Raw genomic sequence first — 22453 nt, 5'->3', positions numbered from 1 at the left:
TTACCCAAAGCCTGTCCACCATCCACAAGGCACAAGTCAGGAGTGTGATGGAATACTCCCCAACTTTCCTGGATGAGTCCAGCTCCCACAACACCCAAGAGGTTTGACACCATCCAGGACATAGCAGCCTGCTTGATTGGCACCACATCCACAAACATTCACTCCATCCACCACCAACACACAGTAGCAGCAGTGTGTACCATCCAGATGCACTGCAGGAATTCACCAAGGCTCCTTCGACAGCACCTTCCAAACTCACGACCACTACTATCTAGAATGACAAGGGCAGCAGTTAGATGGGAATACCACCACCTGGCAAATCCCCCGTTCACTGTCGCAGGGTCAAAATCCCGGAACTCCCTTCCTAACAGCACCTTGGGTGTATCTACACCATATGGACTGCTGCAGTTCAAGAAGACTGCTCACCACCACCTTCTTAAAGGCAACCAGGGATGGGAAATAACTGCTGGCCCAGCCAGCAAAGCCCACATCCCATGAATAAATAATAAGAAAAAACTTGTAATGTAGGAAATGCAGCAGCCAATTTCCACGTTCCAAACTCCTACTAACAGCAATGTGATAATAACTAAATGATGAGCAGAATCTTCAGCTTGGCGAGCGGGGCGGGGCCCACTTGCCAAGGTGTAAAATTATGCAGAATGACATCGGGCATGCGCCCCAACATCACCGCGCATCATTCAGATTTTCAGCTCGGCGGGCGCGCACCTGAGTCGGCTGCACACCCGCCGAACTGTCAACGGTCTATTAAGGCCGGTTAACTATCAATTAAAACAATAAACTGAACTGCCCGTCCAACCTTAAGGTTGGCAGGCAGGCGAAGAGCCCAGGCGGCCTTTGCATTTTTTATGGAACCTTATCCATGGGCAGGTTGAGGTTTCATGAAGGTTTTTAAAGGTTTGAAAAATTTTATAATAAAATTCACAGACACGTCCCAGCTCATGTGACAGTTTCACATGAGGGGACATGTCCTAAAATTTTTTTTTTTTATTAATTAAAATTTTTTAAACTTAAACTAAGCTCCCTGAGGCAGCTCTGTGCCTCAGGGAGATTTCTGTGCTCTGTTGCGTGCATGCGCGAAAGAGCGCAGGCCCCGACTCAAGCAACCTGACCACTCCCGCACAGGGAGCGCTCAGCACTTCTGGGCGCGTGTCACGCTGGGCAGGCCTTAATTGGCCCGCCCATGTAAAATGGCCGTGCCCAGCCGATCACGGGCGGCAATCAGCTGCGCACACACCCGCGACCACTCCCACACAGCCACCCCGACGGAGACAAAATTCTCCTCTATCTGTTTGTTGTGATATTGATTGAGTGATAAATCTTGGCCAGGACACTGAAGGTAACGCCCAGGCCACTTCTTTGAAATAGTGCCATGTTTGGAATCCTTTACCCCCCACCAGAGAGGCAGACTGGACTGCACTTTAATATCTCAAATGAAAGACAGTACCTCCGACAGTGCAACTCTCCCTCAGTACAGTACTCGAGCCTAGATTTTTGTGCCCAAGTCGTGGAGTGGGATTTGACCCCAGAAGCTTCTGACTCAGAGGTTAGAGGGCTATCAACTGAGTCACAGCTGACAGATATAGGCAATGATTTGGAAAACATAATTGGTCTAAGTGAAAAAGCACCATCAGAGATCAAAAATATCTTCAGAACGATCCTGAGCGAAAACAACCAAGAGATTTTCTTTCTTAAAAATTGGTGTGAAGCGATTTTTCTGCACAGACTCTTAGCAGCCAATTTTCATATCTTTCCATACGGGTGAAAAGGAAGCGCTTTGTACCACAGTGCCCTGTGCTAGCGAATAGATAAGCCAGGTCAGGCTCATTAGCATGCGGTAGCAATGGACCAGGCACAATATGGTGGACTTCCATTGGATGCACGTTCACTTTAAGCAGGATATTGAAAGTTACTGAAGAAGGGAGGGAATCAATAGTAGGTAGAACTTCTTGTGAAGCTTTGACAATTTGAGTGGCTTGACTGCCTTGGTTTACATATTATTTTCATATTGATTGGCATTATTTCTTACTGCCATCCTCTATTAGCCTTGATTACTGTCTCTTAATTGTAAAATATATGGCAGTACAAATAGTAAAAGCAGGCCTCTTACCTGCAAGAAGTGAAGAAGACAGGAGAGGTACTATTTTTGCAGCATCACTGTAAATTGGCCAAGACAGTGGTCAAAGAACATAACAGGAATTTACAAATCACATAACTGAAAAGCATATGACTGCAGTGTCAGGAATAAATTCAGTGATTTTTAAAAATTCACCTCAGGCTGTGGGTGTCATTGGCAAGACCAGTATTTATCACCCAGAACTAGTTGCCCTGAGAAGATGACGGTGAACCTTCTTCTTGAATTGCAGTTTTGACTCAACTTGAATGTCTTGCTACGCCACTGCAGAGAGCAGTTAAAAGTCAATGATGTTGTTGTGGGACTGGTCACATATTGGTCAATTCCATAAAGATTCTTTCCTGAAGGACATCAGTGAACCCATTGGGCTTTTTAATGACAATCCAACAACTTCTTTATCACTTTTATTGCTACCAGCTTTTTATTTCCCTCCATGTCCTCACCCCTAGCTATTATTATAATCTACTCCAGCCAGACAACCCTCTGAGATATCTGTGCTCATCTACTTCAGGTCTCTTGAGCATCCACGATTTTAACTATTCCACCATTGGTGGCTGTGCTTTCATCTGCTGAGGCTCTAAGCTCTCTAAGCCTCTTCAATTCTTTACCTCACTTTCCTCCTCAAAGGCACCCCTTAAAAAATCTACCTCTTTGACCAAGCTGTTTGCCATCTGCCCTACTATCACCTTACGTGGCTTGGAGCCAAATTTTGTTTTATAATACTCAAGTGAAGCACCTTGGAATATTTTATTATGTTAAAGGTGCTATATAAATACACGCTTTAGTTGTTAAATTTATTTTAAACTGAATTAACGTTCTCAAACTGCTTTGATGGAATTTGAACTCGCGCTTTCTGGGTTATTAGTCCAGTAACATATCAACTTACATTCTATACCAGTGATAGAAATGGAGCAGAAGGGCTATAAATTAACAGGAGTCAGTGGCATAATGGTAATGTCACTGGACTAGTAATAAAGAGGCCCGGGTTTCTATATGGCATCATAAATAGAAGAGTCTCTGGTTTCCCCAGACAGGGCTAGTGGAATAGAAGGTGACATGACTGGGGATCCAGGCTCCTTGGCCAGGGGTTCTGTGCCCCCAGGCAGGAATACCAGCCTAGTGAATGGTAGAAATGGGAACCGCCTAGGGTTCCAGACCTGAATGTTAACCTGGAACCTTGGAAGTATAAAAAAAAGGTTAACATTTTTCTTTAAGTTCCCTTCTAAAAATGGAATTGGCACATTCCACAGTTTGAGGGTTCCTGGGGCAGCTTTATGTCCAAAACGTGTCCTTGCTGGACATCACAGCAGCTAGAAAGAAAACAGGGCCAGTTTGATCCCAAACTTGAGGAGGTGCAGCAGCCTGAAATCAGGGCAATATGCCAACTCCTTGAGGGATTGAAATAGTCTTCGAACCTAATTGCCTCTTGGTCAATCCAGCTCCGGCCACAGGGTTTTAATAAGAAGACGCATGAGAATATGTAAGCAAGCATAGCATTAAATCACTATTAGGAAGGGAAAGTACCATGGTAACAAACATTAGGTACAGAGTCACCTCATAAATGAATATCTGCACAACAGCTGTGCAGCATAGACTACAATAATTGTTGATGCAGTGGGTCAAGAAAACAGAGAAGATGAAGGATGTTTATTGGAGAGAGGTAAGGATCTTTTAATACCCCCAAATATTTGACAGTTTTTTGCAGGTAAAAGGAAGGCATTGCGGAGTGGGGAAGTGAGAAATGTGTTTGAGCTTAGATGGTTGTTTCTCTGATGAGCGTGTTTCTAATTTCCCTGTCAGCTTCTATGAACATCTTAGCAATTCTTCTGACTCTTTTCTTTGGTCTTCTAATGTATCCATTCCAGATAGATTCCTTTCTCCAAAGTAATGTTAGGCACAACACAGCTTTCTAGAGACTTTGTCAAAGGTCTTCCAATACTGTAGATGGCCCCTGACCTGCCTAGTTTAGAAGCATTGCTTAAGAATGTCCATGGTATCTCAATAATTGTCCTGTGGATCCATGGCCTTGTTATATCTCCTACCTGCTGGTGTGCTAGGATAAAACCAGGCAGAAATATGTAGCTCTAATACCCAAGGAGCCTGTCCTGCAATCTGACTCTGTAGACAGGGCTTAGAATAGAGGACTGGTACAAAATTATGGCATCATTATTATAGCTTGGGCATTTGGAGTTAATATCCATGATGGAGTGGCATTGATTGCAGGTCACCTATGCATCAATTGAGTAAAATCCCTTTTAATCCAGATCAGCAGGCAATCCTAGCTCCCAGGAGCTTTGCATTTTTAAAAAAATCCAGTATTTGAACCTATAACTTCAAGGGTTCATGAAGTTTATATTGCTCTCAGCTTTTATGTACAAGGCAACCATGGTTTGGTGCATGCCAATTAATGTGGGGAAGTGTGTGGTAATATTTTCTGGAGGAAAAACAAAGAATGGGAGTGTGTACTGAATGGAAAAAGTACTGGCCAGGACTTTACGGCCCCTCATGCCCAGCGGGATATTTTGGTGCCGCCGAACTGAATGGAGATTTAAATGGCTCTCTGCATCCGCTGGGGGAGACACGCTGCAGCGGGGCCGTAAAGTCCTGGCTACTGACTGTGGGTGAACAGAAGCCGAGGATTTCAACATCCAATTTCCCATGAGTAACTGCAGGCAGAAGAAACCATTAAAAAGGCCAATTCAAAAAAATAATTTCATGGGATGTGGGCGTTGCTGGCTAGGCCAGCATTTATTGCCCATCGCTAATTGCCCTTGTTCAGAGGGCACTTAAGAGTCAACCGCATTGCTGTGGGTCTGGAGTCGCTTGTAGGCCAGACCAGTTAAGGACGGCAGATTTCCTTTCCTAAAGGGCATTAGTGAATGAGAAGGATTTTTACAACAATTGGCAATGGTTTTGTGGTCATCATCAGACTTTTAATTCCAGATTTTTATTGAATTCAAATTTCACCATCTTCCATAGTGGATTAGAACCCAGGCCCCCAAAAGCTTTACCCTGGGTCTTTGGAATACTAGTCCAATGACAATACCACTATGTCTCCCCCTAACCTAAATAGCATTTAGGTTTTATAAATAAGGGTGTGGAGTTAAAAAAAAACAAGGACAAGAGCGAAGAAGCAATGATAATTTTTCAAAAGCAATTGTTAAGCTACAAATACAGTCCTGTGCACTATTTTGGTAGCTCCATTATAGAAAGAGCATTGAGACTATAGAGAATGTATAGCACACGTTTACCAGAATGATAACAGGGGTGGGAAACTATTGTTATAAGGACAAAGAATATATATTAAGACTATTTCCACTTAAGCAAAGATGAGTAAAAGGAAATTAAATAGAGGTTAATAAAATTATGAATAGTTTTGAACAGGGAAAGGTTATATAAAGTAAGCAATGCAGGGTTGTGAATTTAAAACTATCAATAAAAGAGCAAGGAGGTTAAAAGAAATTCCTTTAAATGGAAAGCTTTGAAGCTTGGAATGATTGGGGTAAGTACCATTGCATTTTTTAAGGGAAAAATGGGTAAATATTTGAATGAAAAGGGAAATACTGGACTATAGGGAGATGGCAGGCTGTGGGATTAGTTCTAGATTAGGAGTTGGCACAGAATAATAGGCTGAGTCCTCAGTCTGTACTGTAAATAGCCATTGTTGTTTGATATGTATATGAGTCCGAGAGAGACAGGCAGAGAGGGGGAATCAAAAAAGCAGACAGAAGATGAGAAGAAGGAAGTATGAATGAGGAAGTGGCAATGAAGGAAAAAGAAAAGTCATGAGAGCAAGGAAAGGAAATGATGGAAGGAATAAGAAAAGGGATAAATAAAAGGAGAGAAAAGGTCCAATAAATAAAGGAAAGAACAATGTGCTAAGGAAGGGGCAGGGAAAGATGGAATGAGAGCGAGACAGAAGAAGAAAGGAGAGAAAAGCTAGGGAGTGATACAGTAAATGAGAGTGGGACTTTGTGAGAAAATAAAAGAGAGGGAGAGATTTTAAGTAAATGATCAGAAGTCATATTAACCTTTGAGTTTCAACATTTATTACATTATATACTTGAGGGTTGATATTGGTTAGAAAAGTAGTAGATCACGTTTAAAATTTGTGGCACTTTGCCTGTGTACTAATTCTATTCCCAACTCATCATTTTTGAAAAGTTGGTCATCAAGTCATGAGAAGCTTTCCGTCTGGCTTCCTTATGTTCGATGCAGCCCCATATCACTGCCTATGTCAAGCAAATAAAAATACATAATTGCAATAATTGGTACAACATTACACTTTAAAGTGATCCAAACTTGAAATTGACCTGTACTTGGTTATATTTGAGTTTTTTTTTGCAGAAATCATAGAAAATGATCCTCGAAACATTGGTGGAAAATTCCAGAAACAAATGTAATAGAAGTAAAATATGACTTATTCAGTCACCATGAACAAGTGGACCTAATTATGAACAGATGTAATCATAGAATATGATCCCCAACATATTGTTAAATATCCCAGAATCCCATGTAATAAAAAATGGAATTTGAGTTATTCAGTCACTGTAAACCAATGGCCCTGGTTATACTAATTACAATAGCAACTCTGTGAAATCTATCCGTAGATGCTATGCTTATTTGACAGACATGTTGAAAGGACGAGGTTCATTGCAAACTTCAAATTGCAGTTTTATAATGCATGTGTTTCTGGGGGTATTTTATTAACAAATGAGATTCTGGCAAACTGATCAGAGGAGTGGATCAAGAAACTTCCACTTAATGAAAAAATCACCTATTGCAGTCTGGAATCCCTTGGAGGTCTAAAATATCACTGGCTGCCTTGTTTGGTTAAGTGTTTCCAATTTAGATAGGACTAGGTTTCAAACAGCATTGCTGGGTAGAAAGGAAGACAGGAAAAGAGTGATGGGGCACAAGAAGCTCTGTTTATATATGTGGATTTGCTCTTTCTGTTGTATCTAGCTGGTATGCTCAAACATCTAAATATCTTCCAACTTCTTTTTCAAACTATAATGTAAATAACTATCATTAATAAAAATGAAATGTATGTTAACAATAATTGATGTTTCAGATAGAGACATCCTCTTGAAAATAATTCATTAATCCTTAAAGCTTAGAAGAATTGTCTGTATTTTTACTGTTATGACCTTTCAGATTATTACATTTTTGATGCTTATATTTCATATTACTGCCACAAAATGTTACTATCTTAGAAAGTACATTTTTGAAATTGGTGGCAGATATGGGGAGCATTCAAAATGGCTCATGTGGATATTCATGGTGGTCATTATAAGGGGAGGTGGTAGTAGACTTTACTGTATAGCTTTCACACCAAACTAAAATTAAACAAGATATAAAGGATACATATTGAGAAGTTACAGGAAATATATCTGGAGGAGTGGACTGCACATATGTGCCATGGGAACAAATTATATTGACAAGAGTGATTTATTTTCTGTAACTCATCTTTACCCTTAAATGTATTTAGTTTAGATTGCAGGTAGTGTTTCTGTTTTCAAAGAATTCAAATAGCTTACTTTAATTTAGCTTATTCTTACAATGATGTGCACAGCACGCTTTACTTGAATTAATACTGCAGTCTATTGCAGGTCAGTGACATTGGCACTCAGTTGCTTGTGAGGCCCACAATTCACATTAAGAAACTCCATAAATGGAAAGATGGAATGAAGAATGGCAAATAGTGGAGGAAGAATCAAAATGGAAATAAAAAGGCAGCAACATTAAGAGGACGGATTAGGAGCTATAGAAAGAAACACTTGGATTTATGTAGTTCACGACCATCGAACGTCCCAAAGTGCTTTACAACTAATGAAGTACTTCTGCAATGTAGTTGCTGTTGTAGGAAATGCGGCAACTAATTTTCCCACAAATAGCAATGTGATAACGACCAGATAATCTGTTTTTGTGACTGCATACAATGTAGAAAAGCATTCAGAAAAGGGAAAAGTTGAGAAAAAAATAGATTAGGCACGCTTGGTAACATTGAAAATAACATGAAAAGTAACACTGCAGGATTGCCCACAAGTAACATAAACAGACTTATGACACAATTTAAACACTAAACTATTGGATTATATCCTTTTTTAAAGTAGCAATACTTTTCAAGTGCTAAAGTTTCACAATGCATCAACCAAATAGGAATAGGATAGTTGTTTAATAGGAAAGGTAGTTGATGGCAGGATTTATTTGGAGAAGGGATCTCAAAAAACACAACATATTTCTGCATGAGCAGAATGCTCCTATATATATATAATATATATATATAGCCAAGCCCTTCATCCCAACACCCCCACCCCACCAACAGTAAAACAAAGCCAACCATTCCAAAACAGAAATTATTCCTGTGATACCCCACACTACCCCACCCCCATCCTTCAAAGTGGCTGAACAAAGGATTAAAAATAGCTCAGTGTTAACCTAACTATTTCTTTCAATGCAAATTATCCTGAGATGCCAAGAGCTTTCAGACTGGTATGTACAAAGCAGTACAGATGTGGTTGCTCAAGTCAACTACAGATTCTCAACATATGACAACAGGTAGAACATGCCTAAAGGAGAAAGCTCTTAATTTTCAAAAGAACGATCTGCAGATTTTCATGATTTGCAGGAACATTTGCGTTTCAGCAGCTTTTGATATTGAAAAACCTTTGTCCTTTTGATTTGAACAGCTACTGTTGAATTCTGTTCAAAGTAAATTAGCTTTCCTGTAATACCAGTACCTGGGTTTGACTCTCAAATGAAATAGTGTTTAAATTTTGATATTAACTGGCATTAATGGCCCAAATCTCCATTACTTACATGCCGATCACTCTCATCTGTATTGCCCCTAATTTGCTGCATCCCCAATGTACTAAATTCTAAATCCTTATCCTCATTTATAAATCTCACAACTATCACCAGTCCCCACCTCTGCAACTTCCTTCAACACTAACCCCATACCTATAACCGTCTGTCATTGGACTCTGGCCTCCTGTGCATTTTACCTTCCCTTTGCTCAAATATCAACTGGAGGCTTTAGCTATCTCAGGCTTATTCTCTGGAGCTTCCTCTCAGTCTTGCTCTTTTTACTATTTCAAGAGCATCCTCAAAAATTTTTGACAATGTTTTCATCACCTCTCTTAGCTCATTTACTACCCCATTCCTCTTCTGCCAGAACAAAGATGGTCTGAATGGCCTTTTGTGCTGTAAAGTTTTATGGTTTACAAGATATTCTGCTGTATTAAAGACATTATATGGATGTAAGTAGTTATTGTTATTTACCCCTGTGCTCTATTTAGCAGCTAAACAGGTATCACATTTAAGAGGACTTGCATTTAACTTTTACATCTGTGATCTATCACCCTGAGAATGTTTACATTTAGCCAACAGTCGTTTTTTGGAAGTAAGAGGCAGGAAAAAATAAACAACAATCTCTCCATACTGCACCTGACCTCCAAAAGCTGGTTTATACTCAAATACCATAGATTTTTCCTTACATAGCCTGGCAGGTTAAGGATCCGCATTGAGGCATATTCTAAATCCAGTAATTTGAAATAAGCAACATTAGAAAGTAGGAAATGAGCGCAAAAAAATTCAGGTAATTTAAAAGCTGCTTAATTCAAATTAAGTGGAATGTAAACCCAAAAATTGTAAAATTCCACTCCTAGCACAGGATCTTGCTCAATGATTGGAGATTCAGGTGTGGAGATCAGTGAATCCATGAACAGCAAATTCATCAGGAATCGAATTTCACATTTTCAGGCTACAGTATTGCATCTTTACAGATTTTTTGGAAGTCTTTTGTAATGAGCAATGTTTTGTCAAGAGCTTCTATTTCTGGCCAATTTTATCACACCCTGGAGGTATTCTTCCCACTGAGCCACACTACTTCACCCAAATGGCCCTCCTCCATGTGTCGGCCAGATAGCAAATGTTTACGTGGTATTTGATAATGTAGGGCATGATAGACAAATCTTATCTAGTCTTCACCACAAACTCGCTCTTGGGAAAGTTTTTTCAGGAGTAGGAACCCAGGCAGCCATTTCCCTCCCCTTCTACCAAGAACAATTATAGCACCAGCGCCATCAGCTAACACAACACAGGCAAGCAATTGAACCTTATACCTTCAAGGGCTCAGGTCCACACAGTTACAGCATTATTTTACTGAGGCAACAAGGCAACATTTCTGCAACCCATTTTTGATTTCAAAAGGCCAGATAAATTCTGTTTGATCATTTCATTCTTCCACCACTGTTGCCTGTCTTCTTTTATATTATATATTGATGCCAATTTCACATTCTAAAATGGAACATGCAATGTCTGCTTTTTGCACAAATCAGAGTTTTGGGGAAAAAAGTCCACTTGTTTTGTGGTAGAACTATTTAGCAGTATTAATGGGGTAGCAGCACTCAATCCACCTGTGCAGGATCTCATGTTCAGCACAGATTCTCAACTTCCGGAAGCTCAATAAATCAATGGAACATCATTCATGTGCATGTTTTTGGGCAATCACTGCTAATTTGAATCAGAATCGTGTTTTCAGCAACTGATCATTTTCCTTTGGTGGTAGTGTACCCATTAAGGGAGTCTATTTATATCTCAAAATATAGACCAGAATTTTACGACCTGAACAGGCATAAAAGCACGCGAGACAACGTGGGGCAAGCGCCCTGGCGTCATCATGCACATAAGCGATATTTTGCTCGGCGGGCACACACAAAAATCGGAAGAGCGTCCGCAGACAATTAAGCTCATCAACGGCCCAATTGTAAGCGATTTTTCAGGGCTCGTCCAACCTTACAGTTGGCGGATGGGCCAGTTAGCCAGCCGGGCTTTACACTTTTGATGAAACCTCGTCCAAGGGCAGGATAAGATCTCCGTTAGAATTTAAAATTAAAATAAATATCTGGGGACTTTTTTTTGAATGAGGTATGCTTTCGGGTGCTTGGTCATGCTGCATGGACATGTTTTGCAGCACTTTTGTGCTTTCTTTTATTATTTGGAGATCTGCAGCTCCCTGAGGCAGCTGTCTGCCTTCAGGGAGCTCAGTGGAAGCGCTCACCAGCGCCCGCGGTGATGTCGGCACCCGCCCTCTTCCTGCCCCCACCAGCAATGCTGAGCCTTTTTCCGGGCATGTTTCACGCTGGCTGGCCATTAATTGGCCAGCCAGCGTGAAATCGCTGTCAGAGGCCGATCGCGGTCGGGGAACGGTTTCCCGTCCAATCCCGGGCCTGCCGATCGTGCACACCTCTCGAGCGCAAAATACAGGCCATAGTATTTTTTTTCTGAATGAAACTAAATGAGAACAGTAGAACTGAATCACAAAACCTCTTAAATTATAACACTGGGATAGCTACTGAGATCAGGAATGCAGCTTTCTATATGTTGAAACATAACACGAACCTGCATCCCACCACTGGATGGCACACCATTGCATTAGGATAATAATACATCTATTTCTAGGTATAAACCAAATAATAGATTGTTAAAATTCAACATGCTGAGAATATAAATGACAAACTCTCTTGCCTGGAATAACCTACATAATGGGAGTAAATATGAAATGACTTAACACATTCCAATTATCTGCTTGAATCAGATGCACCTTATTTGCAGATTGCAAGAATTAGATTGCTTCTACAGAATTGTTCACCATTTTAAAGGAAATCTTCCAAGTCCATCGACTGCTGGACTATACAATTATGTTTGCCATACATACGATTGCAGGAGTTGCAAAATATTAGTACAACTGTAACCTTTTGTCATTTTTGACCATTACTCCATATAGCAATTTGGAGATTAAATTAGTTATAATCATATGAATGCAAGTGAGTCCACAGACTCAGTCCAGTTTGGAGTTAAGTCTGAAAAGAGGGTTGTGTAGACAAGCTAAAACAATTTAAACTGCATTCCTAATGGTGCGAAACAATGGGGAGATCATTACCTCAGTAGTCCCAGCAAACAACCACACCTATTTTTGTTGTGATCACCCTATTTATTTTACTTCAGTAGGGGTCAGTTGCCAGGATAGCTGCTAAGAATCTGTTCTTTGGAAAATGAGGGCAGTTAGCAGGCTAAATTAGTAGCTATGTCAAAACACCAATGAGAGAGGGGACCAGGAACCAAGCTTTGCTTTCTGCATTGAACAGAAATAAAGTAAAATATATTGGGCAGAATTATCCCAGATTTGTACTAAGTGCGGTAGCAGGCAGGAAAAAGGTTTTACCCGTTGGCCGAAATGGCGGGTTTTCGTGCTATATTGTCCTAATCCAGCCTCATTAATTATGCATTCCTGGTGTTTTGCTGGCGATCAGCTTGCCACTTCCTCACGCTGGGCACCATAATTAAAATGCAGCCGAGCACACATCTCTCAGTGCTTCCAGCCCAAGACCGCTGCACAGAAGACATGGCCCCGAAAGGCAAGAAGGCTGCAGTCCCCAATTCAGTGACACATCCTTGGGATGCCTTCTGAACAACGTTGGAGCCCGCCGCATGTTCTCTACCCAGCTCTGGCTGCAGGAGGCCCAGCATCACCATTCTGGCTTGGGAGATGGTGGCAGAGCGGTCATTGCCAACACTGCACAGAAGAGGTTCACCATCCAGTGCAGAAAGAGAATGAATGATCTCATCCGTGCCACTAGGGTAAGGCAACCATCTCATCAACATAAACTCTCACACTTACAAGTCCATCACACATTCACTGGCATCTCAACTCACTGCCAGCTCAAGGGACATCACCACTCACACACCCTCATATCTCCACCTGGACTCATCTCCTCTGGAGACTGCCTCCTCAGCCCTCACCCTCTTGAGGCCACTTGTGCAGATCAACGTGTCCCCACACACACCCTGGGATACCCCCCTCCCCCAGTAATGCCCTGGCCCTGCAGCCGCTTCCCTTTCCTGAGGCAACTTCTCCCCCTTCCCCCAGAAGCCATAGCCCTGCAGCCATTGAAAAGCCACCCCTGCGTTATGGCTGATCACGTAAGTAAAGACCTTCCCATAAGCCCCCCTAAAAATGATATGGTCCTGTCTGCAAAGCCTGAGGCTGATGACCATAAGTGCTGCCCGAAGCAAGGTAGGCTAACAAACCTTGAAGTTCTGAGCAAAGTGCAGCTCACCAGGTGCATGTCGCTTACGTTCAAGTGTGAAATACATCAGCATGCATTCATGCCGACATGGCCAGATGATCCAGCGTGGGAGGATGATTCTGGTGAGCTGGGCTTACGACGATATGCTGATATATTACAATGACGTTACCGACATATGGCTGCAGGAGATGCAGCCCACTATTTATGGGCAGAGCGGGCGATTACAAACTGGTTTCACGACGTCATGAAACTGATTTTTGGCCTTGCTGCCCTATTGCCCATTCATGCCTGCCAGCGGGCACAGAAAATTCCACCTATTGTCTCTCAACTCCCACCAAGGCTGTGTAAGGTGGCCCTAACTAGGGCTGACAAATTAAAACCCTCTCCCTTAGTTTTTAAGATAAGCATTGACCAGAAAACAAAAAGTAGTGAGCATTCTGGCCTCTGTTTAGTTTATTGTTGTTTGGAAAGTTTAAAACGAAAAACTGGAAGTCTAACCTGTTGAATCGTGTGTGTTAAGCAAAATACGTCCTAATCTTGCATTGATTACACCAGAATGTTTTCAGTTTTGCCCACCAGATTTGGGAAGCACATGTGAGGACATGCATGAAGAATGTGCTATGCAGTTCAGGTCACAAAGGAATGCTACGGTTACATTTCTACATTACACAATTGTACAATTAGATATTGGGCAGAAAGGCAAACTGCTGAATGCAGCAGATTTGGGGTTGATTTTAACTTTAGAGTCGCCAACTGAGAGCTTGTCCTGGCAGCAAAACAGCAACTGTGATTTGGAGGCCACAACCTTATTTGCATCCAATGCAGGGACCAAACAAATGCTGGATTAAGGCTGATCACTACTGGGCCTGTGTTGGGGACAGAGCAGAGGGAGCTGTTGCAGAATAGTTCAGGCTATTGCTAACCCCACAAAATTCTTTTGTCACTTACCTTTGCTTGGCTCCATCACCTGTAGAACTGATCGGAGAATGCAATCCACAGGCTTTGACCAGTTCTCTGCTAAAAGAGTAATCAGGGTCCTATGTATGTTATAGGACCATAATTTGCATATTAAAAGGGGCCTACCATTTCTTTCAGGCAAACACTTCAGCCACAGGCTGTACAATTGCAGAGGTTAGCAGATGATAAGGATACCATATATATAGGCCATTACAGCCCCATTTTTCTAAACCGAAAATTAGCCCTTTGGAGCCTTAAGGGAGCAACACTGAACTTGAAAAAAATCCTATACTGTCCCAAAAGATGTAATACTGACCCTTTTCCTACCTAAACTTTGTTAATTTTATACATAGTGATATGAAAATATAGCTGTTTAGGAAACCAGTGCTAGAGGAACTGAACACTCAGCTGCACCTGCTACAGAACCTCACCCACTGGCAGCATATACCTAGCACTTTGCGCATGATTTCCTTATATGTTCTCCCAGTAAGCAAGGCTTTGCATGAGAGGTGCTTGCTATTTGAGTGCATCTACTAATCAGAATCAAGTATTCAAAGCAAGTATAATATGGCCAGATGATGAAACAACACTCCCTCTAACATATCCCAAGGTCCTCAACAATCTCAGAAGACTACGCCACCACACATTTCAGCCCTACCAGGAATCAGGCTGTCTTAACAAATTCAATAATCATTCAGTTGGCAGGGGAAAAAAATTAAATCAAGCCAGGTTTGATTTCAGGTCCCAAGGAGAGCAATACTCCTCCACTATTAAATTATCAAGTCTAACTTTCATTAAAATATGGTTTCTTTAACTCTTCCACATTCCAAATCTTCAGCCAAATTAACATGTACAGAAACTGCTGGCAGTTGTACATTGAAAGTACCACCTAAAATCTCTCCATCCCCAACCCTTTTACCACCACATTCTATATTCCCACCACTTCAAACTCAATGCTGTGTGATTTCAGTGATTGGGAACATTTATTTAGAACGCTTGCAGTAAAACCATGAAATATGTTGTGCCATGTTTCAATATAGTAGTTGGTTGATGCTTGCCTTGAGAATTAGGTTGCAAAAGTGCTGCTACTTAACAGAAAATGTCAGGAAAACTGTAAATCACCATCTGACCTTTAACACAAACAGGAACAAGCTCCAGTAACAATTGTAGGAAGTGTAGCAAAGTGACGTATTTTAATTTGGAAAGCAATGAATCAAACTTACCTCTAAATTAAAGTAGTAAAGCCCAAGTAGTACAACCAGGGATTACAAACCTTTTTGGACAAAAGTACATTCATTTGCCTTAATGGCAAAGTAGAAGCATCATTTGTCAACTGTAACTCTTTTGAGTTTGTCTACAAGTAATACTGTAGGCATGGAAGTTCGTTAGCATAGTCAAATCATTAGTTATAGGAAGCGGTTTGTCCATCCTAAACTGTAAAGAACAATGGTTATATTAATCAAAGAAGTTGATAAATTGTATCCAATTTGGGATTAACACCTCAACAAGCAAACAATATGGGACTACAGCACAATTTTAACGAGTTAGTATGCTGAACATTGTAATTTTAACTAGTAAAAGCTTGAGGCAACAGAACATTACCTTTAATTACATATTTCAATCATGTTCATTAACAGAATACAGGAGTATATACACACAGATAAACCTCAACAGAAGGGATTAAACCCACAAACATTTACATTAATGATAACTTTCCTGTTCTGGAATTTTGCTTGTGCTTGCAGATGGCAAACCAAAGCAGTCAAAAGTTGTTACTCTTAACAAATTACGTAAACCTGCTTTAAGACAACTGCAGATTTCCCGAAGAATGACATTCTTCCTTGAGCTCAATTACCCATAAACTTAATTTGCAAAGTATTTGGTATTTTTTGAGGTGGGGAAAGGTCAGAAAGGAAATGTCCCAGTCCAGTTTTCAGATCCACAACAGACAATTCTCTCAACACCATTGCCTCAAGTTCTAAATGTTGGCATGGCACTGTGGACAAAGGCTAAAAGTCTAGTACTTCCAGAAGGGGTGGAAAAAAATAAAAGCTCTCTGCAGAAGTTACCAGAATTGCAATTAAATTTTTCCCTTGAAAATTTGTTTGTAGAGAAAATATTGTTTTTGGGGGTTGGGTTTGGGGGGGGTGGGTGGAGAGAGAGGGAATAATTTATAATCAAATTTGGATAAACTTGAAGACAAAAAGATGCTAGCAATGCTGCACTTTTTTTTCTGGCTGGCGTTATTTCCATTTTATTAGCTGACTGGGTAACAATATCAAGCAGCAACTACATGGGAGATCAAAGTGTGTGCAATGAGAAAAAGCTAAAATTCAAATGCCTGCAGTCACCACCAAAAGAAATTGAGAACTGAAATATTTTCATCTCAATTTTATTTTGCAATAAATATCAAGTTTTTTTGTAAATCATTAGAAAACACACCAATTAGATGCTATTAACCAATTCCAAAATGATAATCTAGCTTGTCTTCAAGATTGTAACCTGCTATGCACCATGGTTGCCTTCCAGATGGGTCAGCCAGTTAGTAGTAGGAGTGAAATCTCATGTTCACAGGGAAGGTATTTAATTGCTCACCTACACTCACTTTATGAAAATTATCCATCCTATTATTTTGTACTGGATTCAACACAAGCCCAAAAGATTAGTTTTATGGACAACACATTCTCTAAAATAATTTTATTAACTGAGTAGTGCACACTGGCGGCCATTAACCCTGTTTGAATTTACTAATACCTTCAAAATTCAAATACCCATATAATTTTGCTTTGTAGTTTCCATTGCAAGTTCATAGTCAATGCCAATTATCACGATCAACCTAACAAATGTTCAGGTGTGCCTAAGCCTGCTTTGCCACTGGTGACCAATATTTAACATCTTATAATGAAAATGCATATCAAAGTTTTAACCAACTGGATGAGACCTTGCAAATGCTTATTGGTTTTTCATCACTTTTAGGGATCTGATTTCCAGAATTTCCTTTCAAATACTTTTAGGTTTTAAATGCAAGGCAATACCCCCTTTCAAAATTAAAAATACATAGAAAACATCCTTACCAATTTTAGTGGGACAAAAGTGCATCAAAAATTAAGGCAGTTTAAAAAGGATTTTTTTTTTAAAAAGTGCATAATGTTGATTGGGAGCTCAATGAATAAAGCATGCACTTTAAGCAATCTGCATCTTTAATTATTAATCTTTTATCTCCCTCAAAGTGGTCAGTTAGAACACCTTCCTCCTTTGCATTTTCAGCTGCGATATAGCAGATCGATTAACCATTCTACATTTAAGTGTGACCATGAACTATGCCTCTAAACTGGAAAACGAGCCGAGTAATAAAGAACACTAAGTCGAAACTTTATTCACATTTATTTTTTCGCTTTTAGTGTGCTCACAGAAAATTAGAACACCTTAAGCAGAGAAGTTTAATAGCAATTTTGTAAGCAAAGTTACATTCCATTTCTAAGTCAAATTGGTCAAAGCTTCTCCAGTATTTACAAAAAACCATGATAGACAAGATGCTACACAAAACGCATTGCATCTGAAGAGTTTTCCCAATTGTCAAAGACGACTGAAAAAAAGCATTAACTGCTGTAACCAAACATACAACAGTATATAAACAGCAACCATTCCACTTATCACAGCTTTTCATTTAAAATTGTTTAAAAGATCTTCCAAGATGACTGCAATTTTACAAAATGGGCAGGGTGAAGAGTTGCAAACTTCATGTGCTTCTTGATATTAAGTTTTCATTTATACATAATCACAGTTAAAAACACCCTGCTGTAATACATAATTACACTTTAAGGTCATGAACCAGCAATAAACAATAACGCCTATACAACTTGTTTTTTTTTCTTCTACATATCACTTGACTTGTACAGCTAAAAATGAGATAAGTGAAAAGTTTCTATGATTTTAAATGTATTACTAAAACTATTGATTTTCTGACACGGATTTCCTTGCTTTCTTGTGTTCAAGACTTAGTGTTGTAAACTGTATGGATTACTTTTGTAAGATTTGTAATTTTATTTTATTTTTTTAAAAAGACTAATCCTTTACATTAGTTTGTGGCACATTTACTTGGCAACTACACCACTGCACTGTGGTTCCAATATTACTTCATTTACATTTTACCCAGGATTTACCCACCCAGATTATCCACACCATTGGACGTGTCCATATATTGACCAAAAAAGTTTAAACTTTTGTATAAAATGATGCAAAATATGCAAAAACAGTAATACTGATGCAAAAAAAAATGACAGAGCGAGATTCAGGGCTCATCTCTGCCTGTTGGAATGGTGGTAACAGAATGAATGCAATGGGATTTTTTTTAAAAATAAAAATGCCTTTAAAATCCCTGGTTAGACAGTTTTCCAAACCAGTACCTGGCACCACTCCAACAAACAAACATGGAAAAAGGTCCTTTGATTATCACTCCAGTTTTGGGTTTTTCTGTTTACTCTGCTGAGTCGGTAGTGGGTGGTGCTGGACTGGATTCAGATGGTACCTCCTGTGGTACAGCTGGCTCTGGTGCTGCTGGTGGCTCTTGGACGGCTGCTGGTGCTGGTGCCTCTTGCTCAGTTGTAGAGGCTTCAGCATTTGGAGCTGGGTTAGACGAAGCTTGCTCTGCTGTGGGTTTTTCTTCATTGGCCTTGGGCTCCTCTGGAGCTTTGGCTTCCTGTACACCCGCGCTTTCAGGAGCCTTCTCCTCAGCTTTATCTTCTTGCGAGGTGCTGGTCTCCTCTTTCTTCTCCTCCGAGTTGGCGGCGGCTGACACAGGAGCAGCAGCTGGAGCAGGAGGGGCAGCATCTCCTTCCTGACTGGACTTGGGCTCCTCTGCCTGAGTGGCCTCTCCTGTAGCAGCGGTGGCGCCTTGTTCCTTCTCTTCCCCAGAGGCGGCAGCAGCAGGAGCTGCAGCAGCAGCAGCGGCGGCTCCTCCGGCTTCATTCTCGGTGTTTTCCCCGCTCTCTTTCTTGGCTTTCTTAAAGGAGAAGCCGCTGAGCTTGAAAGACTTCTTGAAAGAGAAGCGCTTCTTCTTTTTCTTCGGGGTTTCGTTGTTTGCCGGGCTGGCGGCAGCGGTGGTGGAGGCGGCCGCCGCCTCCTCGCTTTTACCGGCGGGCTCTCCCTCGGCCGGGGAGCTGGCCTCTACCGTCTCCCCATTAGTCTCCTGAGGCTTGGCCGCAGCCGGGGTGCTGCCGCCGCTGCTGGCTGGCTCAGCGGCCGCCGCTGCCGCCTCCTCCTCCGCCGCCGCCGCCTCCTCTTTGCTCTCCTCGGCCGGGGTGGCACCATTGGCCTGAAGCTCCTCTTTCTCAATGGGCTCGGCGGCGGCTGCAGCAGCGGCTGCGTCTCCATTCACCTTCACATGGCCATTCTCCTAGAGATGAGAGAGGGGGGTAGAGAGACACAAACAAAATGGTGGCTTATTAAAACACCGAGTAGATAGAGAGAGGCGACACACAAAATGGCCCGACATTGGTTACGTAAAATGATGAGGGAGGGGGGGGGAGAGAATGGGGGATGTTCTTCCCTTTTCCCAGCACAGGCTGCAGCACCGAGGACATGCAAACGTTGCGGCTTGTGTGGCACTTGGAATGGGAAACGGCTACAAGGTCAGGAGTCGCTTCAATGCATCCTGACACCCGGCATCTGCTAGCTGGAGTTAGAAACAATGCAACCCAGGTAGACCCACCATCTGCTAATGGAACAGGAACCAGGTTCTAGTGTTACCAGTGATCCCTGAGGTAAAATGATTTGAGAAGCCCCCCCCTCTTCTTACCCCCCCCAAAGAAAGCTCATTTTTTCTATTAAAAATACTTTAAAAATCATGTCTTTGCATTGTAATGAGCCATCAAGCAAACTGTGCAAAGTTCCTTTACCACACGTTACAGCGCTAAATCTACCTGGAGACTAACGTCAGGGCTTTTGTCCTTAAGTGTTGCATTCGATGCTAACCTGCAGCGGATCCTTTCAGGAAAAGCAAGCCCAGCGCCGGCTGGCCGCTAGGAGGCGCCCCCCGGCCACGGTGCCAAAGCTGCTGCTGCCGGGGAATGAACAGAGCATTCAGCCGCAAGCTGAGTCAAGCGCCACTCGCCGGCACTCCAGCCCAATCAGGAGCTGCTCACTCACTTGTCGTAGCATCAATAAACTAGGAATCCAGCCTTTATTAAAAAAATACTAGTAGAGACGCAACTCTCCCAGATGAGTGTCGCTGTTCTCTCACAGCTGCTACTCCTGTACCATGCCACTATCACAAAGGCGTGGTGCTAGCTAAACCCGTACGAATATCCCGCTTCTGTTGGCGACAGGAGGACTCACGCCTTTTAAACCCCACTCGAAACATGGTCCATAAATTTCACTGTCAAACACATCAACCTAGCACCATACACACAATACTCGACACCGCCGTCCAGACAGGCATTCATTCTAACTCATGGAGAAATCTCCACTCCAAAATAAAACAAAAGGACGTATCGAAATGGTCATGGACAAATCCAAATGTGAAGGAGTCCAATATTTCTAACCGCCACAACCCAACGAAAGCAAAAGCAACACGTTTTTTAATCCTCACCGTACCAGGTCATTACTTTAGCCTCATCCTTCGATTAAAACGATATCCGCACTGCATAAATCATTTACAATTTTGCTTCCATTTCCAATTAAGCGGTGCGGCGGAAAGAACGCTCTGTTCTAAATCACTTCACCTAGCAAGATCAAACGTTATTTTTTTCAGGGAAAGGGGAAGCCATCAAGCTCTCTGGTAGTCTCCGTGTAGGAGGACCATGTTTTCTACACTTAAAATGCATCTTAAGTGGCGGTCTTAAAATCATTCCATCAACCCAATGCAAAAAAAAAACCTAAAGGAGACGATTATAAAATACAAACCTGGCCGTTGGTTTTAGAAGGCGATCCAGCTGCAGCTTCCCCTGCTTTTTCAGCAACAGTTTCACGATTTGCAGCGGTCTTGGAAAATTGGGCTCCCATGCTTGTACAACAAAGAAACTCCGAGCCAGCGAAAGAAAGAAAGCGAACAAAGACGCCTGGCTTTTCAATGCTGCACACACACACACACACACACACACACGGGGACGGACAGACAGAAGGAGGAGTGGAGAAAAAAAGAGCCGGAATCACACCCCGAGAAAAAAAAGTTTAAGTTCCCTGCAACAAATTCTATGCAAAACGACCAAAAAAAAAACCAAAAAAAACGAAGGGGGAAAAGGCCACGTTGCAATGATAATAAAAAAGATCCTAGATTTGTTGCTTTTGCTCTTCGACAAGGGGGAAAATGGAGAAATCTCCCTGAGCGCTAATAACATGCAGAGTCCAACGCCCAAATGCATAGATGAATGGGCTACTTAGCAATGACGCCAACCGAGTCCAGCCACGTCCAATCACAGCCTTCCGAATCGCGCCCGCCGCCAATCACGGGCCACCGGGGGCGGAGCTTACAATTGTTGCAAACAATCAAGAATATTTTCTCGCCAATGTATCGCTAAAAAGGTGCAGGGGAAATCTGGGATTTCTCACTGGTTACATTGGGTTGCGCTAGTTTTGGTATGAGATACAAATATATATAACATATATATGTGTAGTGTAGTGGCATGTTAAATATGTTGAAAGTGCCTTCCCAGCCTTGGATTAAATGGCTTCACACAGCTAATTGGGTTTCAATCAAGGATGGTAATTTCTGATGCTGGCGATTTGAGATCTAGTTTACTGATGATAACAAAATCAAAGAAACAAAATCCCCGGAAGAAATACATACAGAGACAAAAGTGGTAAAGCATTTCTTTCCGCCTCATCAAGGAACTTGTTTAAACATTTGGACTGCTGTTCCTGCTTTTAATAACTATGTAAATAGCCACCGCCAAGGAAAATGTATTTATCAATGGCGTATTTCCCCCCCCTTTATGTTTTATGCTCACCATTCCGTTGATAGGCAAACACACGTCGTTACTCTGTTTCACAGTTTCTTCTGACTGCATCTCTTATGTAGATCCGAAATGGGTGGAGTATTTTCCTCTTTTTTTGTTAAAGTGCGTGGAATAAGTAAAGGGTTCAACTTTGGATTCCAGCCGATGAAGACGGAGTACGTGAAATGATTTGTTAAATGTATTCTCCATGCCGTTGGGTTACAATTGGATGTGCCATCACCACCGCGCCGGAGTCTGCTTTTATAATCAGTTCGTCTGTTGCGTCTGGAGATGCTCGACAAATATTTCGTAGCTTA

General features: G+C 41.6%; 1 protein-coding gene across 1 annotated transcript; it reads right to left on the bottom strand.

Annotated features, from left to right (window-relative positions):
* Nucleotides 1-17569: 17569 nt before the first annotated feature.
* marcksa (myristoylated alanine-rich protein kinase C substrate a) lies at nucleotides 17570-21567 on the bottom strand. Its single transcript, XM_078542211.1, has 2 exons — nucleotides 21106-21567; nucleotides 17570-19597 (listed from the first exon to the last, which is right to left on the bottom strand). Exons 1-2 carry the CDS (start codon nucleotides 21202-21204, stop codon nucleotides 18680-18682), a joined length of 1017 nt encoding a protein of 338 aa, XP_078398337.1. The 5' UTR covers nucleotides 21205-21567; the 3' UTR covers nucleotides 17570-18679.
* Between the last annotated feature and the right edge of the window lie 886 nt (nucleotides 21568-22453).

This window comes from Cetorhinus maximus, chromosome 5, assembly GCF_964194155.1.
Source record: "Cetorhinus maximus chromosome 5, sCetMax3.hap1.1, whole genome shotgun sequence".
In the NCBI taxonomy this organism is placed as follows: Eukaryota; Metazoa; Chordata; class Chondrichthyes; order Lamniformes; family Cetorhinidae; genus Cetorhinus; species Cetorhinus maximus.
The sequence above is the reverse complement of the archived record's forward strand: the minus strand, read 5'-3'. Positions and strand labels throughout refer to the sequence as shown.